The sequence below is a fragment of the Sprattus sprattus genome (assembly GCF_963457725.1).
Source record: "Sprattus sprattus genome assembly, chromosome: 2".
In the NCBI taxonomy this organism is placed as follows: Eukaryota; Metazoa; Chordata; class Actinopteri; order Clupeiformes; family Clupeidae; genus Sprattus; species Sprattus sprattus.
Genome location: NC_137921.1, coordinates 23,740,456 through 23,766,331, shown reverse-complemented (window position 1 = coordinate 23,766,331; position 25,876 = coordinate 23,740,456). Strand labels below are relative to the sequence as shown.

At 43.4% G+C, this 25,876-nt stretch overlaps 2 protein-coding genes across 3 annotated transcripts in view; both read right to left on the bottom strand.

The window, feature by feature from the left end:
• ppp2r5a (protein phosphatase 2, regulatory subunit B', alpha isoform) overlaps positions 1-12,974 on the bottom strand; it is a 71,858-nt gene extending 58,884 nt beyond the window's left edge. Inside the window, exon 1 of one of the 2 annotated variants that reach the window (XM_080832179.1) lies at positions 12,056-12,974. In XM_080832179.1, coding sequence (XP_080688305.1) covers positions 12,056-12,203 — 148 coding nt within the window. In that variant the 5' untranslated portion in view covers positions 12,204-12,974. The remainder of the gene's footprint in view (positions 1-12,055) is intronic. The other variant, XM_080832180.1, reaches the window with a different exon arrangement.
• Positions 12,975-15,185: 2,211 nt separating this feature from the next.
• Positions 15,186-25,562, bottom strand: dtl (denticleless E3 ubiquitin protein ligase homolog; the record flags this gene model as incomplete). Its single annotated transcript, XM_080832321.1, has 15 exons — positions 15,186-15,251; positions 15,685-16,379; positions 16,592-16,733; positions 17,146-17,235; positions 17,610-17,722; positions 20,851-20,955; positions 21,291-21,394; positions 21,588-21,661; positions 21,974-22,083; positions 22,396-22,461; positions 24,088-24,208; positions 24,456-24,517; positions 24,646-24,738; positions 24,842-24,967; positions 25,511-25,562. 15 exons carry the CDS (start codon positions 25,560-25,562, stop codon positions 15,186-15,188), a joined length of 2,019 nt encoding a protein of 672 aa, XP_080688447.1.
• Between the last annotated feature and the right edge of the window lie 314 nt (positions 25,563-25,876).

Here is a 25,876-nt window from a genome sequence, read left to right as displayed (position 1 = left end):
CGATACAAATCAAGATAGCTATTCCAATCAACCACTAAGTCCAAAAGGTCAACCCCAACGTTCTCCACCTCTGAATATAATCAGGTCATTAGACCTAAAACAAATAATCTGTAAATAACTCTGCCCCTGTGATTTTGCTTGGCTGATCCTGCAAGTAATCTCCATTTCCCAGCTTTGAATCAATAAACTTTTGTCATTTCATTTGGGTCCGGCTAATCTGATCTAATCTCTATTGAATGCAATTTGCCTCATACAGTAGTGCGACTACAGCTAAATTAATGAAACAGAGCTGAGAGACCAACCCATGTGAATGGGCACAAATGGCAGCACTATGTCCAAATGGGGGGATGGGGGGGATTCTGTAATATGGGAAATGAGAGACTGGTTGATTCAAAAAGTTTGAAACAATATCCTGATTCGTCAGTCTTGGCTTGACTCTTTTCAAATTACCTCCCACTCTTTTCTGATTGGTTGTGCTTAACATACCTCCGAGATGAGTAGTAGTAGATTAGTTTCCTGATTTTTCCCTTGGAAATGGTTCATGCCAGATCTGGAAAACAATCTGCAAGAACTTATCGCAACTTCTGAGGTCCAAATATGTCACCACTGAAATAACAATTTTCATTATCAAAAGCGTAAGCGAGTCCACTAGAGTTTCAGAATCCTTACAGTTCTGTTTCCAGTAACCGGCACCTTTCCACTGCACTGAACTCACTATGATGAGTGATCCCTGTGCAGGAAGGCCTCCTAGTGACGATCATCCATCCATCATCAGGAGGGATGCCATTATGTTTCCCCAGCAGGAGGGAGTGAGAGTAAATGCAGACAACACGTGTGAATGTGCCGCCGGCCCCGCTGGTCGGATGCACCGGTTTCATAATAACGAGTCAGACACTGGCAGCGGTTAGAACAGAACAGAACAGAACAGCACAGGAGACCAAAACGATCGTGGCTATAAATGGAGCTCCGGGTCGATCGGGGGCCCTGACACGCCAGAGACTCTGCGGGGGGATGAGAGCACATCTCCACAGGGCTCATTCTCTGGGATCAACATGACATTCAGAGGCCTCGCCAAGCGGCCAGACCAGTTTTAATTTGAGCAGTTCTGTTACTGAGGGGTAGAGGTTCACTGTGAGGTCTCCTGTGGAGTACATGAGATGAGGGACTGGAAGAGAGGACAGGATAGATTATTATTTGGAAAAAATGTAGGAGTGGCTGAGGTAGGGCTGGGAAGTTAACTGAAATTTGTCATTTCTAACTTCTTACTGGGAAAAATGTATTTACAGCGTGATATTAGTTCAAACTTCAGCACAAATAAAAAGTAAAAAACACTTGATTGATGGCCTTTAAAGCAGATCATGGTATTTGTCACTGATACCTCCCTTTCCAAACTATATTTAGGTATGGGTTTTTTAATACAATACAAATAAGAGGAATTACTACTATAGCGGTAAATCTGTGAAATTATTACGTTTGGTTCTTTCCCCCTCCACCCTGGCTTGACTGCCACCCACCCTCCTCCAGCCAGTGAACATTTGCACTATACTTCACTTCAGTCTTTCACTTCACTATTTTGCACTTCTGGTTGGATGCTAAACTGCATTTCGTTGTCTCAGTACTTGTACTCTGTGCAATGACAATGAAGTTGAATCCAATATAATCTAAAATTAGAACCAGCACTAGGTAGAGGAGATGCGCAGGAATGATTTGAGAAAGGACGTTGAATGGCTTGGGAGTTGTTGGGAAACTATTGCATATCCTGAAGAGATGGAGAATGATTAAAGGAAAGGGAGAGGTGCACTGAAACGTATTAAAGAGGTATTTGGAAACGGAAATAAAACGGATGCAATTTAGGCAGAGCTGGTGTGAGTGTCAAGACAGAAGTAACTACAGAAGTGTGGCTGGGAACATGTATGCTACATGCTACATGCTCCAGGCTCCAGTGCATTCCTAGTCTGGGAATCTGAAACAGCTGCACCTGCCGTTTATGCTGCCCTCTAAGCCTCAATGGCAAATGCACATGTTCTCTCTCTCACACAAAAAAAGTTTTTGAAAATGCATAACATCTCTGCCACACACATGCCTAGACAAGCAACATCACACTACCATGATGTTTGTTTTCTTTGTTGCAGTTTGTATTCGTAAAAAGGTCCGGAATGTACTCTACTGTTGACGAACAGTCGGACAGGCTACCACGCTGGAGTTTTACACAGGGGAATCTTAAAAACGTGGTCTTAAAAAATAAATAATAATAATTTTAACGATGTTAAATTTTAAAAATTGCATGCCTTGTGTTTATACAATGACTGTTTAAATTACTTAAAATGCACAGTGACAAAGCCACCGATTTGTTCTTGTTTCTGTAATGAGCAGTTAAATAAAAATGTGGGAAAGAATATTTTACACTAAATGTATCTAATAATGTGGTGGTCATATTTAAATCATTGATCACGTTTTTTGGGAAAAAAAGATGATAACATTTAAAAAATTGCATATTAAATTGCAATCGCAATATTTAGGGGGGGGGGGGGGGGGGGAGTACCAAGAACTATTTGACCACAAAAGCTTCATATGGAAGTGTGTTACAACTAGAGACTAGGCAGGCTGAGACTAATCCAGAAGTTTCGTCCGTACTTGTCCATCTTCAGCCATTAGCCCCGTGGGGAGGTGTGGGACAAGCCTCAGAGGAATCTCGAGACACCTGCCTGTTTGACAGGTCTGGTCGGTTTCGCCACCAGCAGGGTGTGAAACTGCTGCCGGTTAAATGGTTCTGATGGGTCATGCGTTGTGAAGGTCAGAAATGCTTAGTAATCTGGCCACTTATGAGGTGTAGCATTAGCAAGGTCCTGAGGCCAATACCCATAAAACGCCTACCTCAAGGGAGGGTTGCTTTGGATCAAAGCTGAATACATAAGTATTTGAATATTTGAAAATGACAGAATACTAGTATAGTAGGGTAACAGGCCACCTATACTCTACAGCCAAGAGCAGATATTGTGGATTGTGGCTAGCATTTTGCTACCTTCTCTGCATTCACTCCTCCCCTCAACCACTGAAGGTTTAGCGATCACGTGGGCTGTTCTTTCCTTTTCGCATCACAGCATCACATTCCTCCAACTGAGAGGAACACAAATAAACTCAGGGCTGTGTGTGGCATCCTGGAGCTTGAGGGAATGGACGCGGAAATGCAGCTAGTGCTAGTGTGCCGCTAGTAGGTCATCCAGTAAGGGCTGATATGCAGGCAGGCGGACAGAGGAGAGAGTCCCTCTGGCTGGGTGGCTTAGTTTGGAAACTTATACAGCCCCCAGGTAGAAGCGTCCCACAAAAATATGCATGGAGATTGCCTGTGAGCATGCTCAGACAGGCAGACAGACACACATACACAGAGACCAATGGTGTTCTGGGGAAGGGAGAACGGCTAAATCAAAGCAGCTCAGGCCAGACTTGATCCTCCATTACAGCTGCAGCTGTTCCGGAAAAAGAAAGAAAGAAAAAAAAACGAGTAGAGCATTAGAGGGTGCACCTTCCTGTTAATACACCACAACCAAGAGCTGGCCTCGCTGAGGAGCCAATCAGGATGCCCCCAAAGTCCCTCTAGGTGTGTGACTGGCCAGAAGCTATTTCCCGGCCTAACAGCTCTTAATAGGTATTACAATACCTCCAGCCTTGATACATTTTCCAAATATATACTGAGCTTAAAGAATTTTACAGAGCACCAGAGTGCTGCTCCAAGTGTTGTGAGGTGAGTCTCCACCCTTTGAACTGTGCTTGATGTGTACATGTCTGATCAGTTAGAGAATGACACTCTTGGGAGGGACTCTGGATAATCAAAGCTCAAAGCTGAGGGACAGATGTGTCAGCAGGTGTGAATGATGCTGACGTCTGTATGGGTGTGTGTGTGTGTAGAAGTCAGCAGAAGTCAAACCGGTGTGGCTGGTCTCAACATTCAACCCTTCACACTAGGGGTGTGTTCAAAATATCGATACGGGGATACATCGTCGCGGGCCTCTTTACGATGCGTGTATCGATACGGAGGCGTCAGTATCGATACTTCACGTCACTTTTTTTTTTTTTTTTTTTTTTTTTTTTTTTTTTTTTTTTGTCTGTTTCTTTGTGCAGCGTCTACTTGGTTCATGTGCCTGCCTGCATACTTTGCCCATCATCCAGTTGATGGTATAATTTGAAAGCAGAGTTTCTGTAGAATCCACATGAGGTGACAAATATGTTATGATGTACTGTCAAGGAGTTACAGGCAATTTTCTTTTTGTTATAAGCCTAAAATATCGGGATACGTATCGTATACGTACGTATCGCATGTATCGCGATACATATCGTATCGCGACCCCTGTATCGGGATGCGTATCGTATCGCGAGGTGGTTAGCGATACCCACCCCTACTTCACACCCATTGGTCATCTGCTCAGGTGTCTTTTAGGTTTACTCAAGATGAACATAAAAATTGCGGCATGTCTTCACATACAGACACATCACTCACACTGCATTAACCAAACATGCACAGCGCAGCAACAAACCACACAACAACAACAAACTGCAACAATACAATGCTAATGACACACTGAAAGGCTATATCTGAAAGGAGACACTGCATCATTTGGCTGCCTTGCCCGACTTCGGTTTCCAATAACAGACTTTCAACAGGCTGTAAAACATGATGCGGCTCAGCTTGCATGGCTGAGGGGTTGGGGGCAGCATGTGCAAATGGAGAAATGTTTCTTCAAGTGCTGGGACCGGACAGAGCCCAGACCTTTGGTGATACAGATACATCCTCAGGTAGATGTCAGGTCCGTCCACATATTCCGGACAGAACATAACTCTACAATCTAGAACCAGAAAACACACTTGTCTTGCATCACTTCCGCCCGAAGAGTTAACCTGGGGTCACAACATTTCTATTGTACTACCGTTTTTGTTTCCTACCACTGATGGGGTTAGATACAAATCAGATCAGGTTTTGTTGGTTCCATGGTTAAGTAACTATTGTGACTTTAGTGCATTGCAGTCATTCCATCATGCAAAACTAAGGCAGTTGAACATAAATCATTCAAAATAAGGACTCAATTTACATTCTATCCATTCAGCAGACACTTTAATCCAAACAGCCTAACAAACAGGTAAAGTACCTTTACTGTAAGTACTACACCTGTAATTATTTACTCCCTGGTAATTAAACCCCATTACCTTGGTGTTATCAGCAGCCTTGCTTTACCAGTTGAGTGACAGGAACACTGCTGACATTTGTCTAATGACGTTTGTTTCAGTGCTGGCTGGCTAATCACCTTAAGGCCCCTTGCTGTGCCTGTAAAGGTTCCAGCAGGGTGGTAGAGGTTCTTTATGGCAACACAAGGGCTCATGGACTTCATATCGTGGCCGTGTTACATCACGTTAAAGGGGTTTACAAAGCGGACTGAAGTATGTGGGTGTGTGTGTGTGTGTGTGTGTGTGATTACCAAAACAAACAGAGAGCTACAGGCGTATGGGTTCTCTACGGGTTAAAAGAAAGTTCAAGAAGACTCTCAGAACAGATAACCAGTCACACCACAGAGCTCATCTGTTGAATTCACATACACGCTCACACATGCAAGTATCCATACACTCTAGTCACGCACACATGCATGATTAACCTCACACACACACACACACACACACACACACACACACACACACACACACAAACACAAACACACATGCACTCACACACACACATATTCAGGGACAATCACACATGCGTGTTCAAACACACACCCACACACACCACTACATTCAGTTTTTTCAGGCACTGGCGGTTAAAGTGGAGCTGATCTCAGGCCCTCGGCTCGCTGGAGAACCCAGAGTGTTTCCACACAGCTGGCAGAGATGCCATTGCTGCTGCACCAGACAAAGCCCTGTGCTCTCCTGGTTTCTCCCTCTGTGTCTTCGTCTCTGTCTGCTTCTCTCCACAACTTGCTCATTTTCTCTCTCCGTCTTCTCTCGTCTACTGCTCTGTCTTTCAGTGAGGTACACTCGGGGAGTGCTCCTGCTGAGCTTGTGTATGAGACTAATCATGAAAGCTGCCCGCTCGACCACCTTTCTCCTTTGATATCCCACTATTCATACACACACACACACACACACGTAGGCAAGTCAACACTCACGCAACGACACACTGAAGATGAATCATAAAGAGGTGGGCCAGTTAGTCAGCCATGCAAAGTGCTGCCATTAGAGGCCCGGGCTCCAGAGTTACCGTAGCAACAGGGCATGGTGAGTCACGGTTTGTTTCAGTGGCGCAGTTGTAAACAGCCCCCATCTCAGCGACATGCAAACTCACACACACACACACCTCACATTAACACACACAGAGCCACAAACACACACAGAGCTGTCTTGACTGCTGTTTCCCACCACAGGTTGAGCAGAGGTGCCATTTTTAGAACACCCTCTGAAACTCCTCCTTCAAGCACACACACACACACACACACATACACACGATGGGGGCACCATACTACCAGTTTCCATCCAGAGGAATCGCATGTCTGCTGCTGCCTCAGCTCACTTTAGAGGACATTAAGAGGAAACTGTGTCTCACACACTTTCTTATGAACTCATTCTTGCACACAGGAAAACTGGTTTCCCACATTCTTCAGTTATGCAGCACACAGCCTTGCAGGAACACAGGCTACACAAACGATAACCGATAATAATACACTTAAATAATCCTCGTCACATGCCTCCTATGATGACCAATCCTACTGTGTACAGCAAACACACACACACACACACACACACACACACACACACACACACACAGAGAACAAGCCAGAACATCAACACATAATAACCCCCGCTGCCTTCATCAACATCTCATGAGGTCGGAATGGTCTTCAGTAAAATTCTGCCTCTAATGGCAGCACTGATTTCAAGCTGCATCGATTATTGTTCATAGAAATTGGATTTCAAATCGAATCGCTGACCTCTGAATCGATTTCGAATCGAATCGTAAAGTGCCAAGAGATTCCCACCCCTACTAAAAAGGTTGGCAGTTCGATCCCCTGGAACAGCATGAAAACAATTTGGGCTGGGAGGGTAGACAAGCAGGACACCTAACTTTCAAATGCTCCCCGGGCATGGCACTGCTGCTGCTCCTCATTTGTGAGTGCTCACTGCTCCTTATCACAGGACTGAAATTGTGTGTGTGTGTGTGTGTGTGTGTGAGTGACAAAGTGACCTTAACCTACATTTCTTTCCTACAGTAGGCCCAATGAAATCGAAGCCTTGACCGTGTCTAAGCTAATGCTATGCTACATTTGAGTACCCAGTGTACACAATCTGAGCCTCACTGTTGAGAGTTCTCCAGAGAGAAGATATTCCCGACAACCATGTTAGCCCGAGGACTCTCAGGTAGAGACACACAGTTGAGAGAAAAGCAGTTGAACGGTAATGCCTCGTGACATTCCATTGACCTTTAAGTGCTGGCAAGCCCCAACAAAAGATCAGGAGGGTTGGTTGTCACTTGGATAGGTCTGCGGAATCTCTTCAGATGTGGGGAGGCGGTGATTTTACTCTGCTTCGGTTTGGGCCTTTCAAAGCAGCCGGGAGAGAAAGCACAGAAGCACCCTGCAGTGATGCTGAAGGGAAAAGTGAGATGGTGGGAGGAAGGGAGCTGACACTGCCTATCCACGGTCCGCTTGGGGAAAAGGCAAGGGCATGAGGACCTCTCTCTGTGGTTGCAGTGGAGGTGTAAGGGCCTGGTTGTGTGTATCAGAGCTGTGAATGTCAGAGTGCATGAGGTGGAATGATGGGCCACCTTACTCACACACACACACACACACACACACACACACACACACACACACACACACACACAAACACACACACAAACACACACACAAACACACACACACACACGAGGCAATTCTGTTTGTTAATGCTTATGGTACATTGAGTGATTACATCTGTCAGCCTCCTACAAGTGTTCATCAGCATGCTTGCTGCCCCAAACACACGCACGCACGCACGCACACACACACACACGCACACACACACACACACACACACACACACACACACACAATTGCCTTCTGGGAAATGTCCATGCACAGTTCACGATGGGACAACAGTAATGTCTCGTGCTCAAACACAAACAAGAAGACAAAACACACACACACACACAATCTCTCTCTACCCATCTATCTATCCAACCATCCTCAAATACACACATAGAGCTACTCCGTCATACGTGGTGTAGACACGTGCTAAACTGAGAGGCTCCAGGTGGTCCCTTGTTGCTGACAACCTGCATCATTCGATGGAAACACCCTGATGCCATCACTCTCGTCATGGCCAAGCACACAACCCCCCCTCTACCCTACCAGGCCAGCACAACAAAAACAAAGCACAGCAGCATTTATCCTGGGTCCGGCATCGAGAAAAAGGACATTCGAGAGTAAATCTGGCCAACAAGACCCACTGGAGAGAGATGTGGGTATGAAGGTTTGCATACGTCTCTACCAGTGGCAAGTTTACCGGTTTAAAGGGGATAACTAATGTGAGGAGGGTGCTCTGATTGAGTGTATAACCTTGGGTGTGTGCTGCTGCTCATAGTTGTTTTCAGTGACCTTGCTGACAAATGACATAACTTGGATGGATTTATGTCGTCATGGCAACTCAATCCTACTCTATCAGCAATTCATTTGAAGATTGGTGAGGTGGGGAGTCAAAAATGCCATAAAACTCATCAGTAAACCCATTTGGCTTGAGGCTTAGCCTAGAACTCGAGTTGACTTTTAATGCCAACCTGATGGTTCACATTCCATAACAGCTGAAACCAATGGAGGATGGCTTTTGTTAAAATGATGGGAACTGATTTCAATCTCACATGTCTTGTGGACCCTGTTTTGGAGGTCTAAGACAGCCCCTCCAGGATCTTGGCAAGGGTTTGTTGTGATTGCTGCTGCCAAAAGTAATAAAATTTGCTGCAGGAATTGTCAAAACTGTGGTTTAAATTGTGGTGTTTTTGGGTTGAGTTTTTGTTTTTGCAGAAACATTGCGGTAATAAGAGAAAATTGCAAATAGCAATTGCAGGGAATCCTTTAATTTGCATGAAATTGTGAACACGCAAGACTGAAAAGTGTATGAAAAGTGACCGGTTACCTAGTGAGGAGACAGAACAGAAGGAGTGGGGATTCCTCCTCAGGGCCCTTCACCAACTGTGACAGAGGTTTGTGTCTGTGTGGCACATCAGTGAGGCTAGATCAGAGCCTCTGAGGCTCACCACCTGGCTGTGTTAGTGAGTGTGTGAGTGTGTGCACGTGCAAGTGAGAGAGAAGGAAGTTAGGCTATGTGTGTGTGTGTGTGTGTGTGTGTATACGTGGGAGTGAGAGAGAAGTAAGGTTATAGAGGCTGTGTGTGTGTGTGTGTGTGTGTGTGTGTGTGTGTGTGTGTGTGCACGGCGAAGGGCACTTGTCCTGCTATGAGAACAACAGCTTTCAGAGGCAAATCCCTAACAGAAAATACATGAGAGTCTCATAATGCATCCACTTCAAAGCAACACTGTAATGGATCTATACATCAATATGTGAAGGCTAGCAAAGAAATCTAGAGTTACCAAGGTGTACTATTTCTGTGAAAAAGGTTAGCCTAATATATTTGCACAAAAAATGTGAAGACATGGGGAATCAAATATGTTTACTAGTCATTGGAAGATCCCCCGCTTCTATATAATGCACAGACTTGCTGGGTTTCATTTCCCGCCTGTGTCATGTTCAAAAAAACAAAGGAATTTCATACTGTTAACAGAAATTCCTCAAGCAACTCAATACATTATGTGTCGCCAGGAATGCTAAGCTAACAAAAAGCAAATAGAAACCATTAATGAAATTAGAAAATCCATCATCTGATTCAGATGTCCTCATAAACACACACACACCGATAGGAACTTCTGCAACGGTTGGGCTGAAGCTTGAGCCCGTGCTGAAACACCATGACTGATGGGCATCTTTGCCCCCAAATACATACACACCAACACACAAAATGACCTGATCCATCTCTGTTCACTGGTAAGCCACCAAAGCCATCCAGTGCAGACCACAGACTGCTTCATTAGAATCACCATCACTTGCTTCAAGAAAAGCACAACTGCTAGCAGTCGTGCGCAAAGACATCATGATTTCCACAGAGAGGACATACAAATACTAATCTAACACTGAGCAGATATTTAGTCAGACAGGCAGGTGGGCACAGGCGCAGGTACAGGCACGTGCACATACCCATGCACAGGCACATGCATGGGCACTCACATAGGGGTATCAGGGTTGCTGCTGCATGCATCAAGTGTTGAGTAGTTGCCTCGAAAACCAATTACATGTCTGTCTACCCATGTGATTCTGGTACTCTTATAATTTTCCTTCTTATCAAGCCATAGGCACAACCTCAGCGCTGACACCCTTCCTCCTGATCTTCCACCAGGCTGGTGTCAGGACTTGCCCCAACTCGAGAGCAGAAGTCTACAAGCCCAAATCACACCACCCTTCATGGGTACTTCTAGAAACATCCATAGTTCAGACTTGAGGGGGTCGTACCCTAAACCTCTCCCATAAAGGCATAAACACAGATATGGGTTAAGTAACATTTTAATACACTCCCCTAGGAGAAAGAGATGGGGACTGAAATGGTCACCCACCATCCTCTCTGTCAAGAAAGGACAGCCTGTATAAAGTTGAACTACAGGTAAGAGAACCACCCAAATACACACACACACACACACACACACACACACTTTCATTGTCTCTCCTACACACATACACATACACACACACACACACACACACACACACACACACACACACACACACACACACACACACACAAACATACACTCACTCACTCTTCCAGCTCCTACCTTCCCTATACAGTCACCTGTAACTGGTACATTAACACTACAGAAGTAAAAGTAGAAAGCTCTTGAAATTTCTTCTGCGTCTGAGAGAGCAAAGAGTGCCCTTCACTTTTGAGGTCGCGATTCGAGGGAAGGCAAATATTTACTCTGGTCATCCATTGTTGGTGAAGAGGAGGACTGTGGGTAATCCTGCACATTCTTAGTTTACTGCCCGCATAAGGCATTGAAAACTGCTCAAGTTCAGCAACACTGTTAAGAAATTAGATCATCTTTTTTATGTAGAATGGATGACGGCCTGTATGTAGGTAGCCAGAGAAACCATGCACACTATGTTCTCCTGCCCAGAGTACATTGCGGTTTGTCCACTACAACAGCATGAAAATGTACTCAATGGTAAACAGACTAGGCCTTTTCTCAAGGCATGTAGTTATTGATGGATTAGCTGTCCAGCGAGAGCAGACAGAAGAGTTGGCTACATTTACTCTGGAGGGTCCTACAACCTCCAAAGGTAACTATGAGAGAACCATGTTGGTTATGTTTGTTTAATTCGATGGCACTCATTTTCTGAGGCAAGTGCAGTAAAGGGCATTTTGGCCATATTTGTATCGTTGGCACCAAAACAGAAAGATTTAAGGACATGACAAAAACAAGAAAAAAGCTAGGTTTCGAATTTTCGAAGAACTGGTGACTGATTTCTTACAGGCCTGTGTAGCCTACATGTTTGGCTCACGGCATAAAACTTAGAAACAGACTTCAAATGAACCATGGCTTAACTCTGTGGCGTGTCTTAAATTCGTAACAGTCACAATGTAGGATACTCCACATACGCAACCAACAACAGGTGTCTGTGGACATTAACGTTACGTCCTTGAAGGTCCTAGATATCAGTTTTGGGTCCCAAGAAAGATTTCTGTATAATATTCCATATCTGATTTCCGAAAAAAAGACAGTTTTGACCCCTGACTGTCAATGTAACAAAAATATCAGTAACAGTGCGTTACTGCAACCTAACTAGTGTAAAAAAGGCGACTAGCCGATCAGATCTCACAGGCTACAATTGGCTCCTATCTGTAAATGTACCCTACCAGACAACAGCAAAGATACCGATAAGAGACACTATCGTGGCACAACTACTATTTCAAGCACCATTCATCCTCTTACCTTTGAGCTGGGGAAGGGGTGAAAGCTCAGCGCAGGTGCTCTGAGTTCGAAACTGGGACGAGCCTTGAGATTTCTTCTGTTTCTGGGCCTTTCTCATCGACTTTCGGGTAAATCCGTCCACTTTCTCAGCCGCAGTGATAGCCGACATTTTGATTCATTCACTGTGAATTATTATTGACAAATGCGCCAAACGGTTATGTTCAGCTTTCCACGAAAGGATTAGCTGTTTGAGGCGTATCCGCAAGCTTTTCAAGATGAGGACACACCGGTGTGACTGTTTCCTCGTCTTCTGTGAACCTTTTTAACAGTTTCTCCCACGAGCCCGCATCTCCTTGTCCACTGGCAGCTTGCTAGACTGTTTACTAAATTAACCGTACAGAGTGGTAAAGTCATCCAATGACATCGGGACAATAAACCACCGAATATTCCCAGATTTGAAACCGAGGTGAGCAAGCGAGAGTCAACTTGTCCGTTAACGATACTTACACTTAATGTTGCCTTGTCATTTCCGAACAATCTACAGGTTTATGTGTTGGCTACATACAACGTTTTCGTGAAGGCCACAACTGGATGCAAGTGCTTTCATCAGACCGTTAAATAACAAAAAAGTGGTCTCGACATTTCAAAAGTTACATTTTAACACATGCTCCCATGTTGAGAATTAAATGTTCTGACGCCGCGTCATCCCGTTCCAGCAGAGAATAGAATGTTCACAAGTTGTTCAGATGCCGGACACAATCGCGCAACTGGAAGAGCTTACCTTTCGCAAGAAGCGCTCTATCATGTTAAGAAACCGTATACTTCAATGTCCACGGCTTGGCTTTAATACAAAAGCACGACTGGCATCAAAAGAAGGTTCATGTCTGTGCAGGTGAGCCTACAGTGTTCTGTCCACGCCAAAGAATTAATAACAGCTGTAGAGCGTCTCCTCGACGTTGAATAACATTCTGTACTTGTGTCACAGTGCGTCATTGACGGCCAGGAGGAATAGCCAATCTCGTTGGGCTAAGAAATGCTATCGGCCAATAGGAACTGAAGTGCTGCATAATAACGTTATCCAATATGACCAGTGGGAAGTTAGCTAAGAGAAAGAATCATGTATCATCGTACATACTGGATTTTCTTCAATAGGACCATACTTAGATGTATTAAAGTATAGGTCATTCTTAATTGGCTACTGTACAGTAGATACAAACCATTTTGTCAACTTTAGTTTACAACAAATAATCAATAACTATAAGATTGTTAAAAATTAGTAATTGCCATCATTTCCTTTTATTTTTTGGCATATTGTCTTGAACATTACTGGACATGGATATTCACCAGTTTGAACAACTTCGTCTATGATCTCTCCTTTATGACCTGTGTCACAATTATGCAGTTTGTGCCCACACCAGTCTGTCAGAGTTGTAGACCCACCGACATCGGGTAAGCACCCATGATCATCCTGGCACAACAAGCACAAATATAACTTCAGGACAACTCCTATGAAGTGTGCATTTAAGGTTTCTCATTCCTTGAGTTATAACTTAACCAGAATGTTGTACATACTTTACATTAGCTTGAATGGTCACTTGCTAAGCAGTGTTGGGGAAGCCATTGGTCTTCTAGCCACCTGCTCAATTAGCCTCATTGGCGGTCATGACAAAGCATCCCCTGGATCCCTAATGAATTTGGAATGCCTTTGAAAGGCACTGGAGGGTCTCCTAGTTCGTCTTCTCTGATGAGTCCAATTTCACAGTAGGTGCAAGACTCTGTGGCTTGTAGGCCTCTCCAGGTCTCCGTCTAACCATCAGACGACCATGTGTTGGGCAAAGCTGAAAATTGGACTCATCAGAGAAGACTAACTAGGAGACCCTCCAGTCCGCTTTGGTTCAATCCTTATGGTCTTTTACAAACCTCAGCCAGGCAAAGTACAACGTTGTCCCGGAAGAAAAACTTGCTTCCTTTTGCTCTGACAATGTTCCCCAACTCTGAGAAGTGTTTTTTTCAGCAGGGCAATGCTCCATGCCACACAGCCAGGCCAGTAAAGGTGTGGATGGAGTATCACCAGATCAGGGCCCTGTCATGGCCAGCCCAATTTCGAGACCTGAATCCCATAAAAAAAAACTCTGAAATGTGATCAAGAGGAAGATGGATGGTCACAAGCCATGAAAAGAAGCCGAGCTGCTTGAATTCTTGCGCCAGGAGTAGCATAAAGTCACCCAACGGCAATGTGAAAGACTGGTGGAGAGCATGCCAAGACACATGAAAGTTGTGATTTTAAATCAAGGTTATTCCACCAAATATTGATTTCTGAACCCTTCCTAAGTTAAAGCATTAGTATTGTGTAGTTTAAAAATGAATATGAGCTTGTTTTCTTTGCATTATTCGAGATCTGAAGACACTGCATCTTTTTTGCTAGTATGACCAATTGTCATTTTTCTGCAAATAAATGATCTAAATGACAATATTTTTATTTGAAATTTGGTAGGAATGTTGCCAGTAGGTTATAGAATAAAACAAAAAATGTACATTTTACTTTAACACATACCAATAAATAGTAAAACCAGAGAAACTGATAATTTTGAAGTGGTCTCTTAATTTTTTCCGCGGCTGTATGTATAAGAGAGTTAATAAGAGGTAGTCAGTAAACCAAAGTGCTTGCATTTAATTGTACAGAATATCCAGACAAGTTTGGTCAATATACAAGAGAGATATGTACATATACACAGGCGACCTTGGACAAAATTGCAGAAATATTCACTATCAAAATGTCAATTTACATATAAAAATGTAGACAGATGAAAAGGCTCTTATTTTTTTTGTTGACATGAGCACAATCAAACCAAACCAAACTCACAACACACCTTGTTAGATAGAAAGCCATGCAGAAACATTTAAGTCAAACTTAGAAGCAATCCCCCCTCCCCACTTAAAATATACAATACATACAACAAGGAACAGAAGTAAAAAAAAAAAAAAAAAAAAAAAAAACAGTCCTGCAGGAACACCTTGTATATGAGGTGCAAGTTCAAGGTGCTTTCCTGGAATAAAATGATCAACATGACTTGTGAACGTTATCCAAGAGTCCCATAGAAAGGTAAATCTCCTCTCTCCGAAACGGTGAAGAGGAAGAATCAGACTTAGATCATTCTGGAGTCCTCTTGCAGAAATATGAGGAAATCTTCCTCATGGATTGAGGAGAGCATAGGGTCTGTGGACACCAGAGAATAGAGGGGTCAAAAAACAAGCAAAAGCCAAAGTGTTTCACTGTTAAAGCACTCAAACTTTAAAAATGTGAGTATGCCTATATGGTTTACTGTTAGAATATGAAGTTGGAAACCACAGTGCAACTCTTCCAGTAAATCATGACAACATCGACTTTGTTTATGCATTTGTAATACGGTCATTGTTTACTGTGTGCTTGTGAGCAGCTATAGATCCTATTACCAACTCACAAGCTAGCTTACCTTAACTGATGGTTCATTATTTGAAGAGGTCCATCTCAAGATTCCAGCATTGCTTTAAACAGAACGCCAATGCCAATTTTATATAAATGAGGTTTCTAGGTAATGCCTGGCAGAAGAGGTTCTTGGCATTTATGCATGGTGTGCGTTTATGTAGTGCGCATGTGTGTTTGCACTTACCGGAGAGGCTGGTGTTCGTTTCTCCTGCCTCCTTCCAAAGCCAGGGCTTCTGGGAGAGCGGGGGGGTGTGCCGAGTCCTCTCCGTTGCCCACGACCCAAAGCTGCCAGCCAACCTGCAGCAGATGAAGAGCTGTTCTCCTTATCCGCTTCTGGGTGTGAACCTGACCTCTGCTTCCCCTCCAGCTCCACAGTTAAGGGTTTATCTCCCATCTCCTCCCCGTCTTGGGCCTCACTTCTCTGGACCCCTCCGCAGGCAACCTCCCCTAAGCCTTGGATACGGCCTCTCTTTGCGGCTGGGTTCAGTTCCGACACGCAGCCACATGTCCCCTCTCCATTGCGGCAGCAGGCCTCCTCGTCGGCAGTCTCCAGGCGACGCTTGGCACGGCGTTCAGGAGGTGAAGGCACAGCCTGGCGCGGCTGTGGGCTTTGGGGGCAGGGGCTGAGCACCTTCCTGAGTGGGGGAGTGAGCTGATCGGCAGGGGATCCAGGGGTGCGGGAAAACCAGTGACGGATGGAGGAGGGGGTTTTTCGGGGAGGAGTAAATGCTTTGTGTCCCAGTGGGTCAGGGGTGCTAGATGGGAGAGGGAGATCCGCTCCGCTTGGGGCACAAGCGGCTGGTTGAGGGGAAGACAGGGGACCAAGGCTATCTGTGTGTTGGCTCTTGGCTGGGGTGAGTTCACACTCTTTTACAGAACCTGGCAGGGAGAGTGAGAAAATAAAGCATAGGTTGTGGTACAATGTTTGTACCTCAGTATGCGTTTCAGTAAAAACTTTATTGTTAACTTATTAAACTAAATGAATAACTATAAACCTTTGCATAGCCACAATTCAAAAGGACTAAAAATGAAAGTGTCCCAGTGCAAGAAGAGTGTTCAAGTACTCCCCCCTTCCATCTCTCAGGACTCACCAGGAGGAATAGGACTTGTTGATTTCTCTTTGGGACATGCCCAACCCACAAGGTTTGCCTGGCCAATGGTGGAACGCTCTCCATCTTGCCCACGGTTCATCCTCCAGATCCGGATGGTGTTGTCATCGGAACAAGAAACGATCTGTCAAGACAACTCTTGAGATTAACCAGGGCACACACACACACACACACACACACACACACACACACACACACACACACACACACACACACACACACACACACACACACACACACACACACACACACACACACACACACACACACACACTTTATTTCAGAAGAATGGCTAACAATAAGCTTCACAGTATGTACAAAATCCCAATGTACAGGACATCCAAACAAGCCGTTTTATCCAGACTCATTTGATTGACTGTACTAATTGTTGTGGTGTGTGAGGACAGCATTTCAAACCTTCACTGGCAGAAAAAAGACAGAAAGGCAAGCACACACACAAAATAATAATTCAATTCAATTTTATTTGTATAGCGCCATAACAATACAATTGCCTCTAGGCAAAAACTAACTCTTACCTTAGTGAAGTCTGTGGGACACCATGCGACAGAGGTTACTTCCTGACTGTGGCCCTGCAGCATCATGGGAGCCTGTATTGGCTCTGATATCTGGAACAAAAAGGAGGTCACAACCGGGTGAGACACCGACAAAAGCCAAACGTGTGAGGCTGCAGAACGCCCAATTCATGTGAACCAGCATGTTTCTTTCAGGAGAGGTAGGAGCTCTGGAAGCCGAACAACTTTCCCATCGGCTCCTCAGGTCAGCACATGTGAACGGGTTCTGAGAGAGCAGTTGATAGGAAGCACAGGACTTCAAACGAAGATGCACAGAGATGGTTGAAATGATGGAAGCAGCAAGGAGACCATTCCCAACATGGTCCCTCACCTTCTAAACCATCTCTGTCCACCCCTAACCTCCCCAGCTGGAGACACCTGGCCATGGTCACAGGTAACATGGTTACAGGTAACAAGAGAGGCCTTACCTTCCAGATGTAAGCATTGTGGTCGCTGGAGCCAGTGGCCAGGAATTGGTTGTCAGGACTGACGCTGGACTTCACATAGAATGAGGAGTTGCGATGGCCACTGAAAACTGACACTGAATGGATAAAGGCAAATATGTAACCACAGTGAGGTTGAAGAAGGACTTAACATTCTATTTCATCACTGTTGAATGTAATGTCAGTAGTGAGTTCCCCATGAATCCAGGGATGTAGATGAATCGTATTGTTATGATATTGAGGGTTAATGAGTTTAATAATTTTGTAACATTAACCCCAAGGCCCTACTTTGCAGTGTTTCGCTTGGAAGCTTGCAAGCTTTTCCACTTTAGGCTACAAACATAATGTCGCGCAGTGTTTCCCACACACTGAACAGCGGCCAAAGTACATTTGATGACCCATTTTAGCATTTTTTATCTCTCCCTTGCTCTACCTTCCTGTACCTGCTATCGTGAGAAGGGTCTACTGAGAATAGCACATGATGCTTTGAATGCAGAGAAACACAGGGAGAGACGTTCTCTAGTATTACTTCAGAAGACGCCGACATTGGTGGATATTTTAAAAGCACGGACCAATTAAAGCAACACCTATTCTCCTTATTGTGTAATTGTTCCCTGACACTGGTAGCATCGTTGAATTCTATGGAAGAAGGTTGCAACTATGCAGCCTTGGTAGCTACAGGACTGAAGACAAAACTTGACCCTTTGCACAACATACAGCAAAGTTGTCCTGGCTAAATTTAAGAAAGACTATTAGTTTGTTTTCACTTCGGGATATGGCAGTTATAAAGACTGAGACAAACTTTAGCTGAGGCTAGACTACCAATTGTTCATGCATTTCCTCAGCAGATACGACTATTCAAAATATTTTAAGAGAATACAGCGTGATGATGGGAGAGACGCACAACACTGACTATTCAAAATATTTTAAGAGAATACGGCGTGAGGATGGGTGAGAGACGCACAGCGTGAGATGGCACTAAATATATGCATATGCCTCATTAATTACACGTGTCAGTTAATTTGACGTGAAATGACTATTAGTCAACACTGAGACAAAATTAGAATGGAATGGAACCCTGACTGGCTCAAAGTTCCACAGTTCAAGCATTGGCTCTACCTCACCCTGCATGGTACAAATTACATTTGCAAGGCTACATTTTGTAATAATTAGTTTCAGCACTAAATAGATATTGTATCCCAGTTCTGTATAGTTCAAAGCCAACTGTCTATTTTTCAGGTCAAAACTGACTTGAGCAACTGACTGAAAGATGAGCACCTGGACGCATGTCTGCGAATATCAATACATGGACCAGCACCAGAGGCGTTCCCATGTGCACATAGCCTGACGATGTCATAGTAAGAATATGAGTCTGATGCTGCTCCATTGAGCTGTGATTATGGGGCGTATTTCAACGAACCAGGAAAAAAAATGCCTCTTTGCTCAATTGGATACCTAGAACCAATCAGAGCAACGTAGTATGACCATCTGATACATTAAACTTTTGCCAGATCCCGTAGGAAGGACGGCAAAAACATCTTTTCGATCGACAAATGCATTAATCGCGTTTCTCTGTTCCACTTTCAAAATGAATACCCCCTCCCCGCAAACTTTGGGATCATAGACAAAAGACAAACTACCCTCTAAAATTACGTCATTTCTGTTTAACTGTTTCTGATTTGCCAAAGTGTACGTTTCCGTCTCTTTCGGTACGTCATTTCCGGTATCCTGCTCTCAGTGAAACATGTTATTCATTCTTTTGAATGAGGTTTTATGAATACTATTTACAACTTTGTCTTAAATTGCAGTTAAAATGCCGTTATCAACTGCGCGTTCGATCCTGGGTATTGTGAACAAGAGCTAGATGCCAACTCGGCTCTCATGGAGTTAGACAAAGGTGTGCTCCTCTGAAAACATAACACTGGCTAACTAACTTAGCATCACTGTTTCAAATTCATCAACAATGTTTGCAAGCTAAAGCACGCTTTGCTTACTTTTATGTTTAGTGATTGCTGTTAACGTTCCGTAGTTCTACAAAAGGTTGCACCAGAGTTATTCTTTGTTTAGCTTTTGGTGTCAATATCTGTGAGACATGCAAGCTCACGATATACTTATTAGCAGCGAGGCTAGCTAGCTACTATGTGTTTTAATGGATTTTTGGTCTAAGCGTTAGCAATAACCTAACAATAATGGTCTCTAGAGCTTCAGTTAAGACCTACAATACTCTCCAACATTCGTGTTGCACATACACAAGTAACCTAGTCAATGTAGACAAAAAAAAAGTCGTGTAGATAGCTTAAATCACATAAAATATGTCCCACTAACAGGCTCCCGAGACGCCGCCATCTTGGTACGATTTGGACTCTACGGTTAATTCAACTCAAGAGTTGGTTGGTCATCTGTCCATCATCGTATAAAGCCCGCCCTGACAATTTGATTGGTCCGGCAGAATCCTGCCTTCTGATAATCTCTCCCCAACGGCACAGAGCCAGACCGAACTTCCACATATTTGTTGTTTGTCCCATGTAGTACACATATATTTGGGCTTGCAGGTAAAGCCTGCCCTTTCCGCCAGCTCCCACCATTTCAGAACTGTGGGAAAGACTATAATGATCATGTCCCTCTGGAGAATTCCGAGGCTGTTCGACATTCCGAACCTGAAAACAGTTTGACAGCTCAGATGCCGTGGTACAGTCGTCCCCCGTGGCTTTTGTGGGAACACAATGTACCCTTTCTGGAATTCTCAATTAACTTCACAGTGAATACGGAGTTATACTATGTTATGACTATTCTCTAAGCTCTGGAGTTGTTGTTGTACCATTTTATTAATTTCTCTTTATTTCACCCTTTCAATATCCTATATGCTGGAGGAAGTGACTTAATCTGTCTTTTGGAATCATCCTGAAAGCCCAGGAGCCCATCAGAATTTACACACCAGCAACAATTTGTCCATCTATAGATGTCTTATACTTCTCTTAGGCATAATATTTAAGCATTTCAAATAAGATTTTTTTCTTTTGTTATTTGTGTATAAAGCCAACCAAGAACATACTGGGCCACAGAAATCAAAAGCTATATTGCGCCACCTATTGAAATGCTGAGGTAGAACACATACATTTGCCAGCTCTGCCAGTCCCCTATAGAACATGTGTTGTCTTTACTGCAACCTTATCCAACATTTGAAACAAGCATGTGAGAGCAAGAAGTCATGTCAATCTTTTCTTACCTGGTGTTGTTTTCAGGCCACTGACGTTAAACAGGTAAATATTGTCATCAGTGCAATTGGCAAATAGGTTGGAACATGTGGAGTCTAACACAAGCCCTGAGAAACCTGAAAATTGAAAACATAAGAACCCATGTAGAATTTATGAGGCCAATTCAAATGTACCTTAACATTAACATTTATAAACAGGTTTCCTATACATTTAGAACATCATGCCAAAGGCAGGAGGAAGTATGATCCTTAGAACTGAACACCACATCTTCTTAAAAATCCCTGATATAATCTACCACACATTGAATTATCTAACTAGTGTGCATTTGCTAGGAGGACCCTTTTCATCCCCAAAAGAGCAAAGGGTTGTATGAATCTTCCACAATATCACACAAGTGCACATTCTTACTTGAGTAGGTACGACTGTTCAAGTGAGTCATCCAAGCACTCACCTAGCTTGCGTGTACTGGAGCCAGGGTACAGGTACACCTGTAGAGGTACAGGCTCATGGTGATAGGCAGTGTAGCTCTTCCTCAGGTCCCACATCTTGATTGTCCTAAATCAGTGGAAAAATAAGAATCACTTACAAGGAATTGTAATTAAGAAACTACAAACACAAAGGTCAGGATGAAATTCAGAAGCGGTGGTGACTCAATTTCAAAGTAGTGAGCCAACATTACAGTCAAACAAAACATAATCAACATCCATGCTTTTCCCGTTACAATGCACTTAGGATGTTATAGTCTTACCTGTCCACAGCTCCTGATGATATGAGAGTGTGTTCATCACGAAACAGCACCACTGTCACACTCTGTTGGTTATCCTGTGAAGACAGTTAGCAGCAAGACTCAGTAAGAGTCAGTGAGAGTACAAACATAAACCACCAACTACAAAGCCTCCGGGCTGCTCAAAATCACACATATCATTCAGGCTGCTATAAGTCAACCCTCTTGGGTAATTATTGAAAAGTGCAGCTAATTTGTTTATACTTGATCCTACAATTTTTTTTATGCCACAGTATTGTTACCACACACTTATTAAACAAGTTATTGGAATCAATTAGTGCCTTGATAATGTGCTGCAGTTATAACTAGTATAGAACTGAGGCTGTATTTGTTGCCATAGCACCACTCACAGCCACTCGCTGGCATTGCACTCTCTTCTTGGATTTGGGTGTCTTGGACAAGTCTGGTTTGTTTCTGTTGTGAGCGCCGCTGATCTGTTTCACTTGTCTGTAGAAACCATCTGAGGGAGAAATAAATATTGAACACTGTTATACTCCACCTACCCATTTGTCCATGTACATGAGAAAGTATGCAGTAAGAGCTGGCACAGAACTATGTGGATTATAACAATTTATATCACCAACATCCATGATATGATAAAGGTAATCTTTACTTTCTATTCGTATTGCCTTAACTTTATACTTTATTCACTGGTCTCAAATAGTGGTTTGTTGTCATTAAAGTGATCGGTAACAGTGATGGTCATTTTCTGTCTTGTTCTCACACAGAGTTTGTTTGATATGGTCTCTTGAGTTAGAGCCCAACCTCTTACCTTTCTTACTGCATCTCGTGTCCCAAAGCATAATGTTGCCATCTCGACCTCCAGTGCAGAACACGGCTGTAGAGAGATGGAAAGAAGGGTGGGGTGAGCCATTCAGTGCTACAGTACTACATGAATGCTACAGAAATAGCAGACAGTTGTCACTTACATTCTTATTAATGAGTGTCTTCCTTGACAGGTCAAACAAACAAAAACACTTTGCAAGACAATCACCAGGGTACTGTTCGGCGACACTCGCTAAGCGGTTTAGCGAGCTAAATTCCAGGCAAAAAAAAGACAACACCCCTTTATCGAGTTCGGCGAAGCAACTTTTGATTAATAACCATGGTAACCAATCGCTTAGCACTAACCTGCTTTAGGGGAGGCTAACCAAAGTTTAGCTGGCTAAACTTGCCGCACCCACGCCAAAAGGAGGGATTCCATTGACAAGGTCAAGGAGTCATATTATAGTTTGATTAGCATAGGAAAAGTTCTTTGCGATCGCCAAGAAGATCCATTTTTCCATCATGATGAGTTCTTGTATGAGCGCTACCGATCCACCCGACAAGGAATAATTAATTTATAAGACCTTCTCGAGTCATTTATTGCATACACCACCGTAGAACATTGAATGCCTTCACTTTCTTTGCGAGTGGTAGCCTTCATCGTCGGCGATGCGGAGAACAAAGCACATATAATTATATGACAGTGGTAGCCTATTAGTACAGTTGAGACATTGGTACAGTTGATAAACCCGAAATAACTTTCATGCTCAGCCTGAGACGTGATTTTTGTTTGCATATGAATACTAACGTTTTCTTTGATCCCAGGAAATTTGAGCACATAACCCATCTCCATTACGGAGATATTGGCGAAAGTTGTTTAAGATCTTGATTTTGTCCCTTCTACAATCACGATGTTATTAACCATACGTCATCGACAAATGTTACTTACATCATTGCAAACGTATAGTTTTGCAAACGTTTTTGTGCAGTAGTTAATGAAGTCTACCTCAGAGCATATCATTTTTGTGCAGTAGTTAATGAAGTCTACCTCAGAGCATATAATTTTTGTAGAAAAGGTGGATGCATGATAAGAAGAGAGAATTACACACACAATATATTTTCATTGCTTCAATTTATTGAATTTCTTATAAATACATTTACATTTAGTCATTTCGCAGATGGTTTTATTCAAAGCTATTTACAAGGAGATGTAAAACTACTATTACTAGGGAAGCAAAGGGGGTTCGACCCAGCGATCTGTAGCATGCAATCCATGAGCTCTAACCGCTGCACCAGAGTCACATATTAGTCATCTGAAAAGATATCACATCTTAGACAGCCTAAAGACAGTTTCTTATATTGCTGTCACAGATGCGGCAGTGTTGAATTTTGACATGATTATGGTCTTGAATTCTTCATAACGCGTTCATGGTCATATCCTGCCTTAGCGGTTTTTGAGTTTAGACTTTTGTTCGGGAAAAAAAAAAATCATGGTTTTGGTGATCGACCTATCCTGCCTTTTGAAGCAGGACGTGCACGCGCAATTTTTAGCCGGGGACAATTTAACCTGAGGAAGACATGCTTGACCTGTTCTCATTTAGCGAGCTATATTATCTCGTGTCGCGAGCTAAATTAATTATCTTAGCTTCAGTTGTACGCCGAACAGGGCCCAGGAACTGTAGGTGGGTGTGGTCCTTACCCTTCTCCTGTTTAGAAAAGGCCACAGACTTGAGGCTGCACTGGTGTCCCCTGAAGCTTCCTAGCAGTTCCCCGCTCTTCACATCCCACAGGCGAGCTGACTGGTCCCCTGACGCAGTAACCTGCAGGACCACATCAGACAGACATGACAGTCAGGAAGGTTTTGTTTACCTTTTGTAGATTTATTATTAAGAAAACTTTGAACACTGATTTTCCAACTGCAAATGTACAAGCATGGTTTGTACAATCGTAGAAAAATTATATTTACATGATACATTTTCAGCTCTGCCGAGAGCAGCTGTAAATTATAATGGACACTATTACCAGATTTGAAATCAGATCACGTAGGCAGAGGCTTAATTAACTTACTAGACTGGCCTCTCCTGGTACCCAAGCGACATCAAAGATTGCATTGTCATGTGCCATCCACTCTGAAAGAAATGACCAAAACAACATTAAATACACAAGTCATTTAACTCTTTAGACTGGGGGCTTGACTATGGCCATCAGTGTACCTAAAGCACAAGGAGAACATTCTTCAAGGTTATTCAAATGATACCTTTCAGGATTGGATCTTGTCGATTTTCTGTGTTGTACAGCCGAACGATTCCATCTTCGTTGGCCACTGCCAAAACATTCTGTAGATCTCGGGCTATACCAAGTTAATAGGCACTTTAACGTTATAAATCAACTCAAGACATGAACCACAACAAATATGTTTGAATGACTGGAATGTGATAGCGGCACAACTGTACCTGATGAAAAGCTGCACCCAAATGGCGGAACCACGACGCCCGAATTCCCATAGGAAATGTGCTCATCTTGTCGCGCGCACTGATAACCTTCAAGCAGACGTGAAAGTGGATATTGCACGGAGAGACCTACAGCGAATGGACGACAATGACCCGGGGTCAGCAGAGAACCAGGAAGCTACCCAATGTAGTCCCGCCAACTACAAGCCCTCTGGACTGCCCACTTGGTAACTGAGCTAACTTCCCAGCCAAAACAAAACGCTACAACATCCCATTATATGTTCAAATATCATATTCTGATCATCGTCATCAAATGTAATGAGGTACACTCCTTTTATGTTGGATCGTGGGTTCCAAATTAAGTGTTCTGAAGGCAGATTCATCAGCTAGCTAACATTCCCCTGGCTGGTTGTGACTTTCAAATATACATCTACGTTACATGGACACGGATACATTAAACATTCGTCTGGAATACATCAAACAGCAATCACCTTTAATCATGATAATTATAACTATACCATGGAATGCATCAACAATTCTAACTTTGGTATACCTGTGTCCTGCAGTAGTCTGATAGCCTGCTCGATAGTTGGCTCACTACCAGACGAAAGCAATTGGGTAGGAAGCATATAAATATCCAAGTCAGGCGAAATTAAGTCACTGATCACTTACCATTGCATTTTCGTTTGGTGACTCCTCTGTCAACCAAGGCGCGAAACAACATTCTTTAAAATTCACGGGATAAGGCTCTCAATTTGGGACGTTTTAAGAGATGTCTGAGTATTGCCACGGTGCACGTTATCCCGTTTGCTAATGCACGAAACCCCCTTCCCGCGAACTTTGGGATCATAGACAAAAGACAAACTACCCGCTAAAATGACGTAATTTCTGTTGAACTGTTTCTGATTCGCCAAAGTGTAAGTTTCCGTCTCTACTGGTACGTCATTTCCGGTATTCTGCTCTCAGCGAAACATGTTATTCATTCTTTTGAATAAGGTTTTATGAATACTATTTACAACTTTGTCTTAAATTGCAGTT